Source organism: Triturus cristatus, chromosome 11 (assembly GCF_964204655.1).
Source record: "Triturus cristatus chromosome 11, aTriCri1.1, whole genome shotgun sequence".
NCBI classification, from domain to species: Eukaryota; Metazoa; Chordata; class Amphibia; order Caudata; family Salamandridae; genus Triturus; species Triturus cristatus.
Window position 1 is genome coordinate 697,693,766 of NC_140594.1, and position 19,309 is coordinate 697,713,074.

The window sequence follows — 19,309 nt, forward strand, 5'->3', positions numbered from 1 at the left end:
TACTAACAGCTCGTACCATAAAGAGTCCAAAGTTGTAATATTTGGGAATTTATAGTGGCCCCTTCCTTCCCCAACTTGTGCTTGCCCATGGCAGCAGATTAAACTCTCAGTCAAATGCAAGTAAAACGGCCCAACTCACCAGAGCCAGGAATGCGGGGAATCGGCCACAAATAAACCAAGAGGGATGGCCAGGGAAACAGGACAGCGGGTTATAATGCGATGGAAAGGTCCTTCCCCTACAACGGTGTCTGTGCCTCCTGTCGCAAAAACACACATTACCTTGAATAAAACTATAAAAGTAGACCTCCAGATGACATCAAATGTGGGATCGATTGACCAAGAGGAAAGGCCCAGCCTATGCCAGGCTGACACCGCCGGAGGAATCGTGGACTATTACGCGCGTTGTCAGCAGGTCTCCTGTCTGCTGTCCGGAGTATGTTGGGGGGCATAGTCTCAGCCCAGCAGGGCACACAAGCAATATCAGATGCAATAAAATGTGGGCTAACACAACCCACCAGCAAGGCGTTGTGGGAGGAATCGCGCGCTTTTAAGCGTGTTGTCAGCTGGCCTCCTGTCTGCTGGGCGGAGAATGGTGCAGGATATAGTCCCACCCCAGCAGGGCACACAGGCAAGGTCAGGTGCGATGAAATGAGGGCTAACTTAACCCGCCAGCAAGGAGTCCCCCACTTACATTAAACATATGTGATTTGAAAACAATTAATGAAAAGGCCTAATTTCTGGTGAGTGAGCTTTGAAGAAAACTGAATCCTCGCCTCTGGGTCTTGACAAATAATTTTGATTGCCCTAGCCATCATGAAGCAAAAGTCAAGAATGAAGACAAAGACAAGAATTATTCTTCCTAGATTCCATTTTTGTTGGAACCAAATGAGCTGTAATTGGTTTCAGTTTTCATTTCTCAGTTGAATATAGAAGTGTGAACCCAATGTTTCTGGGGCTGTGACTATTTTCAAGATCAGTAGAGAACCAATCATCATGAAGAGCGTTCTGTCGTGGTAGATACATTTCTAGGTTGTGACTAAGGTGGATCACTGTGTTTGGTGGATGTGGGGCTCATGTTAAAAGCAGTGGATGCACTGTCCAGTAAAGTTGCAGTTCTCCTACCCCATTTAGAGGTGTGCAAAGCACTGCATTTCTGGTGGTCAGGGCCGAACTGGGAACCCAAAGTGTCCCAGGCAGTTTCTTGGACCAGACCCTTCCTGACCCCGGGAGGCTGGAAATGCTTGCTTGTGGCTTTTGTTACTGGAGCCGAAATTGTAGCACCGTTGGAAAACCAGTCGCCAGTAGCAAAACCGATCCCCAGTAACAAAACCGGCTCCAAACACTGTAAAACCAGCCCCCACCCTCCAGGCTCCTGGGGAAACACCCAATGCCTGGTACGGCCAGTCCAGCCCTGCCTGAGGTGGCAGAAAGTTTTAACTAACCGTACATCCACCCCAGGGCTGTCGGTCAATGTGCGTCACAATGACCAACCTATTTAGGGGATCCTTTTGATGTACATTTTCCCACACATTTTACCTTTCTGGGACTTGCATGAAAAGTCTGTTGGTACCAAAAAGGAAACAACAGAAATGTGTCTGTCGTACAGGAAGATAATTCACAGTGAAGGCCAAGGCCGGCGATTTTGTTTTTCAGTAACAAAGCCCCACTTTGGAGGTTTTTTTCTGAAAAACAAAAAAACGTTGTAGAGTGGGATAAACAAACTTGATGCCCAGTCAGCTGCACTGAAGGGTTTTTTGATCCCAGTCAGGCGGGCGAGGTATCCAAGTATGGCGGGTATTCCTCCACCGGGGCGCGAAAGCCACAGCCTCCCATGACCTGGTGGCCCAGCGGTCCATAGGAAGTAAAAGGGTAGAAGCAGGCTGGGACTCTCTGGCCAGAAGAGTGGCGTTAGTCACTTTCATTTTGTGAAACAAATGCATTTTATGGGAAATGCAGTTATTAATATTCTTAATTAATCTTTATTCGGATATAAAAATATCCATAAAAGAGCATGACAAAGAATAAAAAACATTGCATGTTTAGATCAATATACACATAATTAAAAACAATAAATACTTCGCGGCTTCTACAATTATGCAAAACAGCGTCACTAAATCGTCATGGGCGTATGAATTCGGTAGGGCCACTAAGGAAGTGGGACTCTGGATATAGCAGCATATTATGGTAAAGTGCAGGGATTTGGCGAGTTGAGGTGGGATATTTTATCATAGCCCGGCCCAATGTAAACATGGGAAATGCAGTTATTAATATGACTGCTGTTAGCAGTAAAGTAATGAGTTCAAACAATAAACTTTACAAATGTGTCCTTAATAGAATTTTGGTTATTCCTTCACAATAAATGGGTTAATAACCATCACTAAAAAGAAATCGAAAAATTTATCAAAAGAGAGGCAGGTGCCATTTTACCTTTCTCTAATAGATTTCTCAAATATGATATACCTGTTTTGATTATTGGTGTATCAGGGCATGAGGTCAGTAGCCCCACATCGTAAAAGTCAGGTTGATGATGTATGTGGTTCTCAAAATGCTTCAGAGACAGAGGTGGGCCCAGCAGCTGCCACTCCTTCTCTTCAGGGAAGTGATCCTCAATGAAGAGGCATGGGTGAGTAAGGAAATAGAACTCATTGAATCTGCAAAGGAAAAAAGGAGTTCGCATTGCTTTACTAAATAGGAAATCAAATTAACTTTGTTTCTAAAACATTTCAAATGTGTGCCTAACAGAAGCCAGGCCCCATCACGTCCATCCGCTTAGGAGTCAGCCATTTACTGCTCCATAACCACATCTTTCATATTACAGATTGTCAATCAAAGGACAACGCTTTTTCATTGCATTCAAATAAAACCATATTTCCTTTTCGATGTATTTTAAAACTATATAGAGAATCTCCACCCACAACCACTTTATATGTAATTTACTTTTCTCAAAAGCAGAATATGTGGTTTTCGCACACCAGGTCCTGGCTGGTGATAAAAAAGAACACGCTCTTGTTGCTGCACTCTGAAAAGTTATCATATTTCACAGGACAGAGCCAGGGGAGCAGTAACCACTCGCCCTTCACTTGCACACTTCCTAGTATTTCGCCTTATGCTCAAGGACTGTTGCAAAGCAAAATCAGCCCTTGTGAACACGTCCAAACCATCTCCACACTACAGGAGGTTGCCACTAGAATGGCATCATAAGGACATGGTTGCGTCATAGCAGCTCTGAAAGCAGCCCCCTAGCCTGCAGCCTAGCAGGTAAAATATGGGAGGGGCGGAACGATCAGTCGGGCCCTAAAGAAGGGAACTTAATCTGCCTACTCATTCAGTCATTGGTCTTGTAAAGGAGGGCTAACCCGTAGTTGGGGTAATGCTTTCTTACCTTTTGGGTCAGCCTAAAATTGTGAATACGAAAACGAAATGAATGAGATAAGTAGAGAGGAAAAGTAAATGGTAGTGAAGAAATGAAAAACAGGAAAGGAATGGAAAGTACCAATAAACAAAGTCCTTCAACCATTTCAAGAACAACTGGAAACAAACGAGAATCAAAACATGCTGTACGAAAACAATTGTCCGAATTGTAGGCGTGATAACAGTTATGTCACAGTGCACCTCTGTACCTGCTTCATACCTTACACTTTATGATGAGCATGTTTAATAAAAAGAGTTTAAAGAAAAATAATTTTAAGAGTGAACTGGGAGGACAAGAGTAGATTTTCATTTTCAGTCAGCATGCTAAAGGGGCAATTAAAGATATGACACTTGCATCTTTTCACCCAGTTCAAGCATCCATTTAAGTTGGATTCCATAGCTATAGTGTTACGAGCTGCAGGCTTTTTCTTCAGCCATTCCTGTCCTAATTGGAGAATTACCATCCTCTGGGATAGTAGACCTAGGAAAAGCAAAAGGAATTTTCTTTTTTTGCTCCACAAGAGTATGCACACATTTAAAACGTGCACACTCTAATGAACTCCAATGCACCAAAATTATAAAGGAAACTCACAGTTCCCAAGTTGCACAGACCTTTATACGTCAAGAAATATTGTCTTTCTATATATTAGCAAATTCTTAGTATATCGCTATTATAACCAGACAAAGTCACTGGTCTGTATAAAACGACATCTAAGAATGCATTGAAATCTCCAAAATTGTGTGAGGTCTTTTTCGAGTGTACCCCACAGTAACAAGTTAATAAACGCTAACACTTCAGTCGGTGGTTCACTTTAGAAAATGTCATCTCAATGTACACACAGCTAAATACTACACACAAGATGCAGATAAAAGTCATGAAAAACAGATCCATCGAGACACTGTATAGCTAGAGATCAGTGTTACGATACCTTTCACACTGATAAGCGTAAAGGTGCCCACAGGCTTTTCCAGTGGCGTTTAAACACTGTTCACAATAATAATAATAAGACTGGTTGATGCTTCTGTGTGGTACTAGTGAGCACCACTGAGTTTGCGATCTCAAACTCAGTCAGCAGCCTCCCAGAGGGTCCAGTGCGCATGTGCTGCAGTACTCCATCAGAGGTGACCTCGTTGCCTCAGAGTGTTGGTCCTAAATGGATCACTTCTGTTTGGTGAAATGCTCTAGGGGTTGCAGGGCCAGTCTCCCAGAAGCCGAAAAGCCCACCCAGATTAGAGTATTCAAACCAGGCACACGTTGGCGGTTGTCAATGAGACATGGTATCAGTCATTGGAGTCCATAGAGGTATTAAAGTTGTGGCGATTGCCTTCTAGGGTATTTCATAAAACAGCACAGTAACTATACCATCTGAAAGTACTAGGATTTCTAAGCGCTGGGTGTGATAGAAGTGGATAATTTGATAACATCTGATAGTGCTCACCTTTTTCATGGGCTGATAATAGTAACTTAAAAGACACACATCTTTGAAACCTGCCATTACTGTCAACTTTTTCCATGCCAATTGGTACCCACAGCTCCGGGGACGAGAGCCCGGGGAAATAAAGCATTCCAGGGCTAGGGGCCTGGGACTTTAAGAGATAAAACTCCATTACAGCTGTATGGATTTTGATGCGATTTGCAATGTTCAGTTCAGGAGAGACAAGCCTTGCTACCTCAATGATGCTCTCTAGGCCAGGATGGAGATCAAGGTAATCCACACTGTGCTGTGTGAGCCTCTAGTGGAACTCTAGAGGGGTCTGGGATAAAGGGTGCTCACTACAAGTCTCTATAGGCACTGATCTCAACCCTGGGCACCAGGCAGTGTTGATGTCAGTTAGTACATTCTGTCCTGCACAGCTCTTGAAGAACCTCATCTCCTGAGGCAAAGCAGACCTTAGGCTGGTTCCAAAAGATCTTCAAGCAGCCTAGCAGACTTTCTCTCAGCTGGGCACACTCCACTGCCCCTTTCCACAGAAGAGAAGTCTCTTCTTCCATCAAGGATGTCCAATAGCTCTACCAGCAGGTAATTGACCAAGACTCAGTCTCAGTCTGGATGGAGGCTAGTCTGAAACACTTTGTGAGTGTACTGAGGCTGTCTTTGAGATGTGCAAGTGTGGTAGGTAACATCTCCTCCCCCCATCAAGTCAGAGATGGCCCATACTGCCAAAACCTATTCCCCTTTTGTCTCACAGTCTAGGAGTAATACACAAAGATCAACTGCCAGCTACACCTAATCATGTGACCCAAGATACAGCCTGCAGGCACCAAATGGTGTGGCATAAAAATGCCATTCCTTTTTTAAAAGTAGCATTATCAGAGTTGTGACTTAGAATCTAATTCTTTAGACACCAAACTCGAGATTCCTGCCTACTCCCAATTGAAAGTTGTCACTTATTAAATGTAATAAGGTAACCCAATGTTATCCTATGGGAGAGATAGGCCTCACAGTTGTGAAAACTGATTTAAGAGTTTTGTACTACAAGGACATGTAGAAGTTAAAAGTACACAGTCAACTTTTTAAAAATATTGCACCCTGCTCTATGGGCTGTTTAGTTTATTCTAGAGTTCACTTATATGTATTACAAAGGAAGGTTTATGCCTGGCAAAAGAGTGAGATTCCTTTTTAAAATAATCAGAAGAACGTAGTTATCCCTCGACTTCAATTGATGCAAAGGCAATTTCGGGTGGGAACCAGCCAAAATAAAGCCATTTTTTGCTACTAAAACCGGGAGTCTCCCATCTGAATCGAATATATTGGCATACTTGTCCCTTTCACTTTAATTAGAATGTGAAGCATTTCTGCGTTTCAGATACTCAATTTTAAACTTCCCATTAAAAGCCCTTCCCTACTCACCACATCCTTTTCTTTTGTGTCCGTGACATATCTGTTCATATGCGAAGCAACAACTATAGTGCATTAGGAAAACACTTTGATTTAGATCAAGCGTCTGCCAAGTGGGGCCAATGGCCTCTTGAGAGGTGTATCTTCCAGGCTGGCTGCTTGGCTGCACTGCCTCAGGCAAGTCTGAGCAGTTTCCAACTGTTTGTAACAGCATCCAATGGGCTGCGCATGCACAGAATGTACTTCCGGGTTGAAGGCACGTTTAGATGGCAGACCATGGGAGGCATGGGAGAGCCTCTGAAAGAGCCAGAATAAAATGGTGTCAGGTATGTGTGGTTTCCCTTTCGTGGGGGACATTTATTCTTCCTGCTGGACTTTGGATTGGAAATTCTCAATGTGAGAGGTTGGAACTAATTCCTAAAACTGGATTTGTGATTGCAGTTTAGCTCGTTTGAGCTAATTGGCTGTTTTTGAGTGAGATAGGGGGATATATATTTCCTAACCAGCACACTTAGTTGACAATTATGATCCAGGATTCACTTGGGAACTAGTTGCTCAGGTCCTAGACTCTGGAAACTAGGGCTCAGACCCAGTGTCTCACAGTACAATAGAGTGTGTGATGGCGTGGACAGTACATAGGCCTCTGAGGGGGACACTAATAAACACACGTACACATCAGATACTGTTCGGGTAGGAAGACCACCTGAGGTCCAAGACCATTTTATTTATATCATCTGACTGCGCCCCGTCAGATGGTGTATGCTCTATAACATTTGGAACATGGGTGAAAGGAGTTGGCACAACCTTTTGGTCACATGACGGAAAAATCTAGGGGCCTGATTTAGATGTTGGCGGAACTTGTCCAGTCGCTGCTTTTATGGCGGTGCACCAGCCACCGGGTTGGCGGTCATCCCACAATAGTTAGATGTTGGAGTGTCCTTGGAGGAAACACCCTCGCAGTCCCACCACCTCCTCCAGAATCTTGCTCCCGCATCGATGATGTCAGAGGCAAAAGCGACTGCAGAAGGGATTCCCGCCAAAATTCGCACCATTCCGATTACGATGTGGCTTTCTGTCGAGACAACTGCGTCAGGGAAACCTCCAAGCAGGGGGTTGTCAGAAAAAGGTGAAAACGTACCTTTTTATGGGGTTCCCACTTCCATTTCCATCTTGAACCCCATCGTCCATGTCTTTCATGTTCTGCTACCACTTGACCATGACGCTCCGTCACGCAGTTGTAGCCGGAATCTAAGGTAGGCTTCTGTGTCACTTATCTCACAATGAATCATGTGTTAACATTAACTTTCGCCTTGTGTATTTTTTCCATTGCTCTTACTTGCAATCTTCATAACGGTAGATATGTATCATCCAATGGTCTTTTCTTGGGTTCTGCAGGAGGGAAAGGATGTGAACTACTTGATCATAGCAGAACCCTATGCCACCCTTGTAAACTTTTAAATCAGAAGTTTATGGTTGACAGTGTTAAATGTTCTGGATATTTCTAACTGTGCCCCATAATTCAAATTACTAACTTCACCAAGCCGGCGGCTCTTGAGAATAGTTTCCTTTGCATCTCACTCTGAGTCCTGAAGGTGGGGAAGCCCTGCCTGGTGAGGCTCTTGGATGTGCTAGTCGGCTCCCCTCAAAAGTTTATCTTGCGCTTCCACATTGAGGCTGCAATCTGCAAGGTCCTGCACGCCATAGGGTCTATGTGCAGAGCAGAGCAAACACCTTTTCCCCTGCTGATGCCTTTGGCCCTCCAACGGGGGATACACCTCTCTCTTACCAACCAGTCTTTATTAATGGTGGGGGCTTCCTACGATGAACTATGTCTTGGTGCCCCAAAGCTACCCCACCATTAAGGACCTGTACTGCATACCTGGCCATCATTGAATAGTGGCCTGTGGACAAGTGGGAAGCCACCACCAAAGGTGGCAAGAGCACACCACAACGACCTCGCAGCCTGGGAGGTGGTGGGAGATTTGACAACCTACCCTGCTCACCTGGAGCCTGTTGTCATTTTCCCTGCCACTGCACCACCAGCCTCCAAGGAGGCCGGAAAGGAGTCTGGACTGCTTGTGACCCCCAACCAGGTCATCCCTGGACTGGGCTGGGATAGGAGGGGTGCGAGTCTTGCATTTGTGATGGTCTAGAGCTGATGGGTGATCATTCTCGTAATCTTCAAAGGAAGCGAGAGGCAACCACCCTACACTGGGCAACATTTGGCACCCCCTCTCTGATCCCTGACCAACGGGGGAAATGACATACCATAGCTGGAACACACGTCAGAGGGAAGCTGTAGGGTAGACCCCGCACCGTGCAGTCTTGGTGAGATGCCCTAGGATGAGAGACAGGCAGGTCCATGGTGATCGGGCACCCTTGACACTGTGGTGCATCGCCTATCTCCCCCTTCCTCAGGAGCCCATTGCCTTGACAATACAGCTACCACTGAGTTGCTGTTCGGCACCTCTCTGCCAGTGATGGGGCAGTGAGGAGGAGGGAGAGCCCAGTCGCAGGGACGCCTGGAGCTCAAGCCCACTTACCAGACTAATCAAGTAACAATGATAGTGGACATGCCTGCATCCCCGGCAGATGTTAAATTAGACAAAATACTAGCCGCAATAGCTGACACCCAACAAGATTTACGCAACAGAGTTGCCGCAGTAGAAGTAGGATTGCTACACGACGACCACAGAAAACTCACTGTCCAAGTCAAACAAACAGAATTCACACTGGATGTAATCAGGCCTAGAGTGTTTGACTTGGAGGGACAGGTGTGGTTCTATATGGCCAAGGTCCATGAACTAGAAAACAGGGCAGAGGATTCGGAAGGGCGATCCTGGCGCAACCACCTTCGAACCGCTGGGTCTCCCAAAGGAGCAGAAGGTTCAGACCCGGGGTCCTTCTTTGAAACATGGTTGCCGCAAGTGGTAGACCCGTGCAACTGTTAGCTCACTACCTTGTGAAGCCTGTCCATTGAGTGCCGGTACAGACACTGGGGTCACGTCCATCCCAGTAGTGACCAGACTCGTGAACTACAGGGACAAAGAAACCATCTTACGAGCAGTTTGTACTGCAGAACCAATACTAAAAACCAATATGCATGTCTTCCTATTCCCAGATTACACACTGGCAGTACAGCGCTGCATGGCTTCCTTCTTGGGAGTGAAGAGGCGACTGCGACAGGCAGCAATAACCCACTCGATGTTGTTTCTGGCAAAACTGAAAGTTATGGTAATTCGGACCAGTTATTTCTTCACTGAGCCAGCGTATGCCTGGGACTGGGTAGAGCAGCACCGCTATGAGTCCTTGACCCCAACCACATTAATGCAACGACCTGGATCGGATAGACCTAGTCAGCCAAACAGGTGCCGGAGCCGAAGTACTAGAGAGTCTAGAGTGGGGAGTGCTTCTCACCATGGCACATGGCCCATGAAATAAAAATGTGGGGATTATCAGCTACAACCTATATAGTGTTGGAGCGGCTCTGTCCCCTGCTTCAGCCTTCTGATTACACTCTTTCTGAGACCAGTGCCTCGAGAAGTAGTGTCCCCCCCGTTATACTGCGTAACATCAACCCACAGAATGCAGATACCCTTGTGTATAAAGACCACAGATAAACCAAGCGGGGCCAAGATTACAACTAGTGAATGGACTACTTGCATGGGGTGGGCTTCCCTGCCTGCCACTGGCCAGTGTCCCTGGGAGGGTATGTACCCCCCTCCCAGACTGGAGACCATCCGAACTAGTGGGATCCTGGTGTCTGACTTTGCAGAGACCTGCCACAGTTCCAGTCTACTCCTACATTTCATTAAGATCTAACGGGTCGCAGAGCCACACCAGTGGTCTATTTATGACCTACGCACCTGGCAGTAGGACAGCACTAGGCCGAGATTGTATTGCCACCCCAGACTCTCTACCTGGCTAGAGTTCTATATGTAACTACACATCCGGGCGTTCCCCACCTATGTGTCTGTTCTTCATTTGGGCAAGTGCAGTTTTCACAGCTGCCCTGGGAAGAGAGTTGGGGGTTCTGTTTCGTGAGTTTAAAAGGTCATAAAGCATGTCACGTTCTAGCCCCTGGCTTAACCTGCCACCCACACTACCGCTTCGGGATGGGAAATAAATCCACCAACTTCCCCCTGGGCTCTTCCTCCCCCGATTATCTCCTAATGTAAGGCGTCCTGGATAGATTGAGAATAACATGGAATGTCCGTAGCATGGGGACATCGTGCAAATGACCCGCTATACAGCAATACATTAGACGTGATGCCCAGACAGCATTCCTACAAGAAACACACATAGTGGGGGACAGGGGGGGGAACACCCCTTTGCAGAAGCGCTGGTGCGGACAATGCTATTGCACTACATATTCAGGCTTCACCTGCGGAGCCCTCATATGGGTCAGACCCTTTCTTTGCATTACCACAGAAAAAGAACCTGGAGGGACAGTTAGATGGTCGACCTTTCCTCCTGGGCAGCATCTATGCACCAAATGTATTGTAACAAGCCTTCCTGGCTTGCCTTTCGGTCATTATTACTCGATGGGTGATTATCCCTTGGGTTATCGGGAGGGGGCTTCAATTGTGTGTTAAACCCACACTTAGATTGTTCATATCCTGCTCTACCAACCTCTCCCGTAGTGGCAGCTGTGGCTGACCTCCCCCAATGGCTCACACACTGGTCCCTGTTAGACAGCTGGCATACCCAGACCCGAGAGAATATTATTTGTATTCACCCCCACATGATCCACACGTGCGCCTGGACTGAATACTCTATCCGACCGTCCATTTTCAAGTCTCAAATGCAGAATACTTTGGGAATACATTCTCAGATCACAATCTGCTTCAAATACATCTATCATGGAGCACACCCCGTGGGGAGACAGCCTTTACAAAGAATCTGTTACAACGCATGCCTTTACATCGCATGTCGTTGCAACGCAAAAGGTGTGCAGCAGTGGGTAGAAGGTGTTTGATTTAACTCCAACACCTTCCCTACTGTTGCACACACTGGAGTTGGAATAGAAAATTTATCTATTCCAACTTCCAGCACCCCCCGACAGAAAGTCTGAGTAAAAGTTTGCATTGCAACAGCATGCAATGTAATAGCATGAGTTGTAACGTCACCTATTCCACCCCGTTTGCCCATCCCCACATGGTGACTATAGCTGACCATGTTGAAGGAACTAGTATTTCGTGATACGACCCGAGAGGCATTATCTCGCTACTTAACAGAGAACTGGGGCACATGTACCCCCGGACTTGTGAAATGGGAAGCACTAAAGGTAGCACTCCATGGACAGTGCATCAATGAGGTTGTGGTTGCATGGGCGGACTTTCATAAAGACTTGGTCCGATTAACGGCATCTCCAGGTGCCCTGGAAGGTACTGAATGCAAGGGTCCTGCCGTCCGAAAGACATTAGAGACAGTCAAAGACCTTCATGCTAAATTGATTGAGCAACTTGGATGTCTAGACTTTAGGATATATCAGGCAAAAATGTACACAGAGGGTAACAAGTCCAACTGCCTGCCTTGATCACCGATTTGGCAGTTGCTGGCTTGCCTAGTAACTAGTTCTTTCAAAAGAAGAGAGAGGGACCCCAAAGACAGAGGAGAGGGGCACCGAATACGACCTTAGTCAAACAAATAGAGCCTCCTTGTCATTAATACATTATAATCAACACACCTTTCACACTAGCGGGATGAGGATGGACAACGCAAATGTAGTCACAACAATTGAGAGAAAAAATAAGTCATAAAAATGTATTCACAATATCATTAAAGAATCTGCAAGTTTAATACTATATATTGTCATATAGCTGATTATGAAGCAATAACAATATAAACATATCAATACATAAATATCAGTATATTGTTAAAAAAACATCTGCAATAACAATTCAATAAACACCATAAAACATAAGATTGGGAACACAGTAAAAAAGAACAGAGTAGTCCTATTCACAAAGGGAAATCACCAAATCAAAGATTCATCAATTGCAACCCCAAGAAATATTGCTTTCAATCATGCATGTCACAAAGAACTGTGTGGTTTACAGTTGTGACTACATTTGCGTTGTCCATCCTCATCCCGCTAGTGTGAAAGGTGTGTTGATTGTGATGTATTAATGACAAGGAGGCTCTTTTTGTTTGACTAAGGTTGCCTAGTAACTAGTCAAGCAGACATACATGCAGCATTCACTAACCATTATCAGAATCTTTATGATCCATCCCCTGTAAATCGTGAAGCCCGTGTTCAAGACTTCCCTGGTGGAATCATTCTGTCGGCTGTCGACCATATGGCCTATCACAGAGAAGGAGATCAGGGGAACCATCCGGGGATCTGCCACGTGTAAGAATCCAGGACTGATGGACTTCCAGTTGTGTTCTTTAAAGCCTATGAGAATCTTCTGGTTCCTAAGCTGCTCGATCTATATCAGAGTGCCTTAATGGAAGGCCGACTTCTGACGACGCTTTGCAAATTCCTAATCATATCCCTCCTAAAGCCTGATAAGGACCCCTGGAGGTGACGTCATATTGCGCACTGTCCATGATGGGGACTGACTATAAATTACTTTGTAAGATCATCGCTGGGTGCCTCCTTGAATGCCTTCCCGCTTTGGTCCACAGGTACCAAAATGGTTTCATCCCAGTTAGATCAACCACTCTCAGTATAAGTAGACTCCACAGAGTGATGAAACTAGCACCATTCCAATGGCCATATGCGGCTTGTCTAGTATTGGACCTGGAGTAGGAATTCGATACAGTAGACTGGAAGTTCATGTTCACTACATTATCATCCATGGGCATCACAGATAGGCTCCAGAGCCTCATCAGACTCTACTACATGGACCTCACGGCCCGTGTGAAGATTGGACAGTGCATCTCAGACCCTATTACGGTAAACAGAGCAACACCCCAGGAATGTGTGCTATTCCCACTCCTCTTTGCTCTAACGATGAAACACCTGGCACAGCGGCTCAGACAACAGGGACAGGGTAAGAGCATATACATGGCGATGAAATACATCATCGTCTCTCTCTATGCAGACTCGTCTATATTCAAGATATACAAAATGGGATAATCGAGGTCAGAGATGTCCTGATGAAGTGGCTGCTTCAGGTTTGGGGATGAATTGGGCTAAATCATGTTTGTTCCCAATCTGCTTAGATTGCCCGGCAGCACTTGGTGGTAGACACGCATCTTCTCCGCTGGGAAACCACGCACCTTCCGATACTTAGGCATCCAAATTTACTACCCCATACAAGACCTCATAGATGGCAATCCTACTGGGGCCACTGCCTCTCTTCGCCCCCCAAATGGCATTCTGGAGCACATTGCCACTCACTGTCCTAGGTAGAGTGTCCCTACCTAAAATGGTTATGCTCCCACGCTTGCTATATTTTTTCCACAACCTTTCAGTGCACATACCTTATGGTACATTTCACGCTCTGCATAGTATGTTGGGGGATTTCTTCTGGAATAAGAGTAGGGGCCATGTTGCACTGCACAAGCTCCAGCGGAAAAAGAAGGCCTCAGAGCCCCAAACTTTGAAAAAAGATTTCTGGTTGCGCAATTTCAAAGACTTTCTCGCTGGTTAGCAGGACGTCTACTGGAATAACTAGGATCCCTCATGCCTGACCAAGCATTGCACAGGGTGTGAGACATTTTTCTACCACAAGGAAGACTACCACTGTGAGTCCAATGACCTCCTACATATAGCGCACAACAGTTATTGCAGGAGTCTGTGCTTAATGCTAGTCCTAAGTTAACACAATACACATCACAGATACATGTTAGTTCCATATGACCCTTCCGGGACCTGATTGGGAGGGGAGACTTGTGCGAAGGAAGGCCACGAAGTTTGACTCCCTGGGCACCATATTCCAAAACTGCATGCTTGTGGGAGCCGGCCTTGTGGCGTGGTCCTGTTTCCCCGCGCTAAGCCGCACGAGGTCCCATGCGCATCGGGACTCCTCCATCTTGGATTGCACGTCACTCCACGTGACCATCTGTATGACCCTGCTCTACCCGGCCTCGGTCCCAGCGAGGCCCGACATCGAGACGCCAACCCCTGGCCCGGGGGATACCACGTGAGCCCTTCCCACTCCCGGCGGAGGGCAGTATCGATGGGACCCCCAACCGTCTCTCCACACCTGGGTGTGACCGCCCCACAGCTCTCTGGGGCCTGGCCCCTCTCCTGCTGGGCGTCTGGCCGCTCCCTACCCGGCCTCTCCGCCCCCACGGGCGCAAGGGTCCGGACATCAAAGGGCTCCCGTCCTATATCTGGGGCGACCCGACAACAGGGCAGCAGTTGTATCCTGGAGTCAAGAGCCCTGCTGATCGGATCGCAGCTGACCCTACGGAAGAAGACTCACCCTGAACCACCACTTGAGCCCTGCTGACGACGTCGCGGCTCCACCGTGCTTAAAGACCTTCACGAACCTTTGGGGCCCTGCTGACGCTGTCGCGGCCCGACCTTGTTGAACCTTACCACCTGAGCCCAGCTGACCTCGTCGCGGCTTGACCGAAGCGGAACTACCATCCGAGCCCTGCAGACGCCGTCGTGGCTCTCCACGTCCGAGCCGCTCTGAGACCAGCATCCAAGGTCTGGCACAGAGCCCTCCCGTACCTGGCTGGTACTAAGACTGTCCCGCTACCCTGTCCTCTTAACGAACATTGAGACTCTGATAGGATCCCTCGATCCCTCTGTAAATATTGCCCATATTACTGCTGATAAAGAATCTAATCTTGCAACTGCTATTGAATCCTGTGTGGTGGTGTTACTGGGCCTAGTACGATCATCGGAGAAGGACCTCCCCTAGGGGGCTTCTCAGCGGCGCTCGGCTATAACTTTGCGGTAGGAAGGTGCCCGGAATAGTCTCCCCGACTACCCGGTGGGCCTCCCTCCAACATTTGGTGGCCAGCGACGGGATCCGAGCCAGACGCAATCGTACAAGCAAGTAACGCAACCACTGCCGGACCAGACGGGAAAAGAAAACCATGGATGGCCAAGAAGCAACCGTGGCCACAACCTTCCAGGTGGAGAAACTGGAGGAATACACCCACAAAGAACTCAAACAGTTCTGCAAGGACAAAGGGATCCCAACCACAGGATTGGGCACCAAGGAAGATATGCAGAGAGCCCTGAAAGCCTGGGCAGAACTCGAGACCCCTCCACCCCGAGCCGAAGGGACCTCGGCCCGGGACGGAAACCTGCCGACCACGACCCCGACAAACGGGGAGCGAACCGTCCCAGACACCAGCCTTTCCCACGAAGAGATACGAGAACGGGAAAGGGCACGGACATACGAAATGGACCTAGCCCGACTCCGGCTGGACGGTGAGCTCCTACTGGCGGAGAAAAAGATAGCCCTGGAGCAACTACGGCTGCAAGAGGAAATCGAGGAGAAGAAAAGGCATCGGGAGCCAGAGGAGAGACGGCTAACCCTCGAGCACGAGAGGAGCCTTAAAGAACTTGAACTAAAAGCTAAAACTGGGGAGACCAGCAATCCCGGAGCCCGGGACGCTCTGCCCCTGACCGAGCCAAAGGTTCACATCCCCAAGGATGTCGTCAAGGAGTACTATAAAAATGACGACATCCAGCAATGGTTCCGAGCGTACGAGGTAGCCATGACCTCCCATCGGGTACCCCGGAAGGATTGGGACGCCGGCCTATGGGGGAGGTTCCTCAGCGAGGGGCGGGATACCCTGCTGCAACTCCCCGACGGCGTGATGACCTCGTACGACCACATGAAGGAAGCCCTACTCACACGCTACGGACTATCGGCCGAGATGTACCGGCAACGCTTCCGGGACTGCAAGAAGATCCCCGGTACCACATGGGTCGAATACGTGGACTTCTTCAGCCGAGCGTTGGAAGGATGGATAAAAGGGAGCAAGGTCACCTCATATAATGAACTGTTCGACCTCATTGTCTGGGAGCACCTCGCCAACAACTGCTTTGTGGAACTAAGGCAACACCTCCTGGACAGTAAACTGACCGAGCCCCGGAAGCTCGCCGCCGAAGCGGACCGATGGGTCAACACCCGGGTCCCCCGGAACCCTGTGGGGGACTACACCCGGAGTACCACGGGACCTCCCCGCCAGCGAGGCGGAGGAGGGGGGTCCCACCGCAGTCGAGAATTCCCAGCCGGGCCGCCCAGAAGTCCGCCACGAGGGCAAGCAACCAACCCCGCTTCCCCGACCCAGGGCCGAAGAGGGACCCCTATTGCCCGGTCTGGACCATGACCGACAGTGACCTGCTTCGGATGTCAGCAGACCGGCCATTATGCAAGCGACCCGGCTTGCCCCGTGAACCGACGGAACGGGACCACGGGGCCACCTCCCCGACAAATAGCCGCCGCAGCCCTGGGGGAGAGAGAGGACGAGGAGGAAAACCACGACGACGGGTCCCCCGAGTGGGAACCAGCCGCCATGTCGCTTGTATGCCTAGGCTCCCGAGAAATGGTGCCCCGAGCCACCATCCCAAGCAACACCCAGAAGTACCAACAGTGGGTCACCATCAACGGGCGACGGGCCGAGGCCCTCCGGGACACTGGGGCCAGTGTGACCGCTGTCCGCTGCCATCTGGTGACCCCCGAACAGATCCTGCCACATGTCCTCTGCCCTGTCCGGACCGCAGACAACACCGAGAGCATGTGCCGGATGGACCGAATCCCCTTCGAGTGGGGAGGAGTGTCCGGCACCCTAAAAGTAACTGTCCGCGACGACGCCCCGGTGGACTGCCTCCTGGGGAACGACCTAGAGAGCTCCCCCTGGGCCCAGGTGGAGCGCCGAGAGCATCTGGGGATGCTAGGACTACCCGAGTGGGCCTGCGCCACCACTCGGTCCATGACCACCCAGCCAGCCGCGGCCCCGGCTCCCGACAAGCCGGCGGGCCCCGAACAATCCACGTCCTCCGGCCTGGAGGAACCTGACGAGGAGGCCGGGCCGTCCGAACTTTCTTCCAATGAGGCCGCTCCCCTCAGCGAGATCCCCGAGCTGGCCCAGTGGCGCCACGACGGGGGTCCCACCCGCGAACAATTCCAGCAAGAGCAGAAGGGCTGCCCGTCCCTCGAGGGGGCCCGACAGCAGGCGGCCGCGCAGGCTGCGGGGAACCCCACAGGAACCCACTGGGTCTATTGGGACAATGACTTATTGTATAGCGAGCAGAAAGTCGCCGAACTAGGGGCCGGCCGGGTGCTGGTGGTCCCCCTCCGATTTCGAGAGTTCCTCTTGAACCTGGCACATGACGTGCCCCTCGCCGGACATCTAGGGCGGGACAAGACTTACAGCCGCCTCGTGACCCATTTCTATTGGCCCCGAATGAGACGAGTTGTGGACCAGCACTGCCGGTCCTGCCCGACCTGCCAAGCTAGCGGGAAGACTGGGGGACGAGTGAAAGCCCCCCTACAACCATTTCCAGCCGTCCACACCCCGTTCGAACGAGTGGGGATCGACATCGTGGGGCCCCTCGACCCCCGAACCGCCCTGGGCCACCGCTTCATCCTGGTACTGGTCGACCACGCCACCCGATACTCAGAAGCTGTCCCCCTCCGAACTGTGACCGCTCCAGTGGTGGGCCGGGCCCTGATGGGCATCTTCTCCAGGGTGGGGTTCCCCCGAGAAGTAGTGAGCGACAGGGGGACGAACTTTATCTCGAAGTACATGAGATCCCTCTGGCAACAATGTGGGGTCACCTATAAATTCACTACCCCTTACCACCCCCAGGGGAACGGACTGGTCGAGCGGTTCAACCGAACCCTGAAGGGGATGATCAAGGGCCTGGAAGAGCCCCTCAGGAGGAGATGGGATGTCCTGTTGCCCTGCCTCCTGTTCGCCTACCGGGAGGTACCACAGAAGTCCCTGGGCTTCAGCCCCTTCGAACTGTTGTATGGGCACCCCGTCCGAGGGCCCCTCAGCCTGGTCAAGGAGGGTTGGGAGGCGAGCGTCCAAAGCGCCCCGCCCGACGTCTACCGGTACCTCCTGACCCTGCGGAACCAGACTCGGAAGTTCCGGGCCCTGGCAGAAGCCAACCTTGAAGCCAGCCAAGAAGACATGAAACGCTGGTATGACGAGAATGCCTCAGCCGTTGAGTTTGAGCCGGGCCAGCAAGTCTGGGTCATGTCACCCGTGGACCCCTGCGCCCTGCAGGACAAGTGGACCGGGCCCTTCAATGTAGTTGAGAGGAAGAGCCCCGTCACGTACCTGGTCGACATGGAGTCTCCGAGGAACCCCCTCCGGGTCCTGCACGCCAACCGGCTCAAGCCCCACTTTGCCCGAACTGAACTAAGCTTACTGCTGGCTACTGACGATGGGGGTGAAAGTGACTCCGAGCCCCTGCCAGACCTCCTGGGGTCCTCGAGCCAAGACGGCTCCTTGGAGGGCGTCTGCCTCTCCGCCACCCTAACACCAGAACAGCGCCATGACTGCCAGAAGCTGCTGCAACCCTTCACTGCCCTCTTCTCTCTCATGCCCGGGGTGACCCCCTGGTGCGTCCACGACGTGGACACGGGGGATAGCCCCCATGTACGACACCGCGCTTATAAAGTGCCTGACCGAGTCCGAGCCTGCATAAAGACCGAGGTCGCCAAGATGCTCGCCCTCGGAGTCATCGAGCCTTCCGACAGCCCGTGGGCCAGCCCGGTAGTCTTGGTACCAAAGGCCGCCGCCCCCGGCACAGCCCCCGAACTCAGATTTTGTGTCGACTACCGGGGCCTGAACGCAGTTACCAAGACCGATGCCCACCCTTTGCCACGAGCCGATGAGCTGATTGATCGCTTAGGGGCCGCCCGCTACCTAAGCACCTTTGATCTCACCGCTGGGTACTGGCAGATCAAGCTCACTCCCGGCGCACAAGAACGATCAGCTTTCTCTACCCCCGATGGCCACTACCACTTCCGGGTGATGCCCTTCGGCATGAAGAACGCCCCAGCGACCTTTCAGAGGCTGGTAAACAAGGTCCTGGCCGGTCTCGAAGCCTTCAGCGCGGCCTACCTCAATGACATTGCTATCTTCAGCGACCACTGGGCCGCGCACCTAGGACACCTTGG

General features: G+C 50.1%; 1 protein-coding gene across 3 annotated transcripts in view; it reads right to left on the bottom strand.

The window, feature by feature from the left end:
* The window catches only part of LOC146785337 (kyphoscoliosis peptidase-like), a 372,020-nt gene that overhangs the window by 47,516 nt on the left and 305,195 nt on the right, over positions 1-19,309 (bottom strand). For all 3 annotated transcript variants that reach the window (XM_085634318.1, XM_085634315.1, XM_085634317.1), the window contains exon 14: positions 2,461-2,651. In XM_085634318.1, the coding sequence (XP_085490444.1) occupies positions 2,461-2,651 (191 nt within the window). The remainder of the gene's footprint in view (positions 1-2,460; positions 2,652-19,309) is intronic.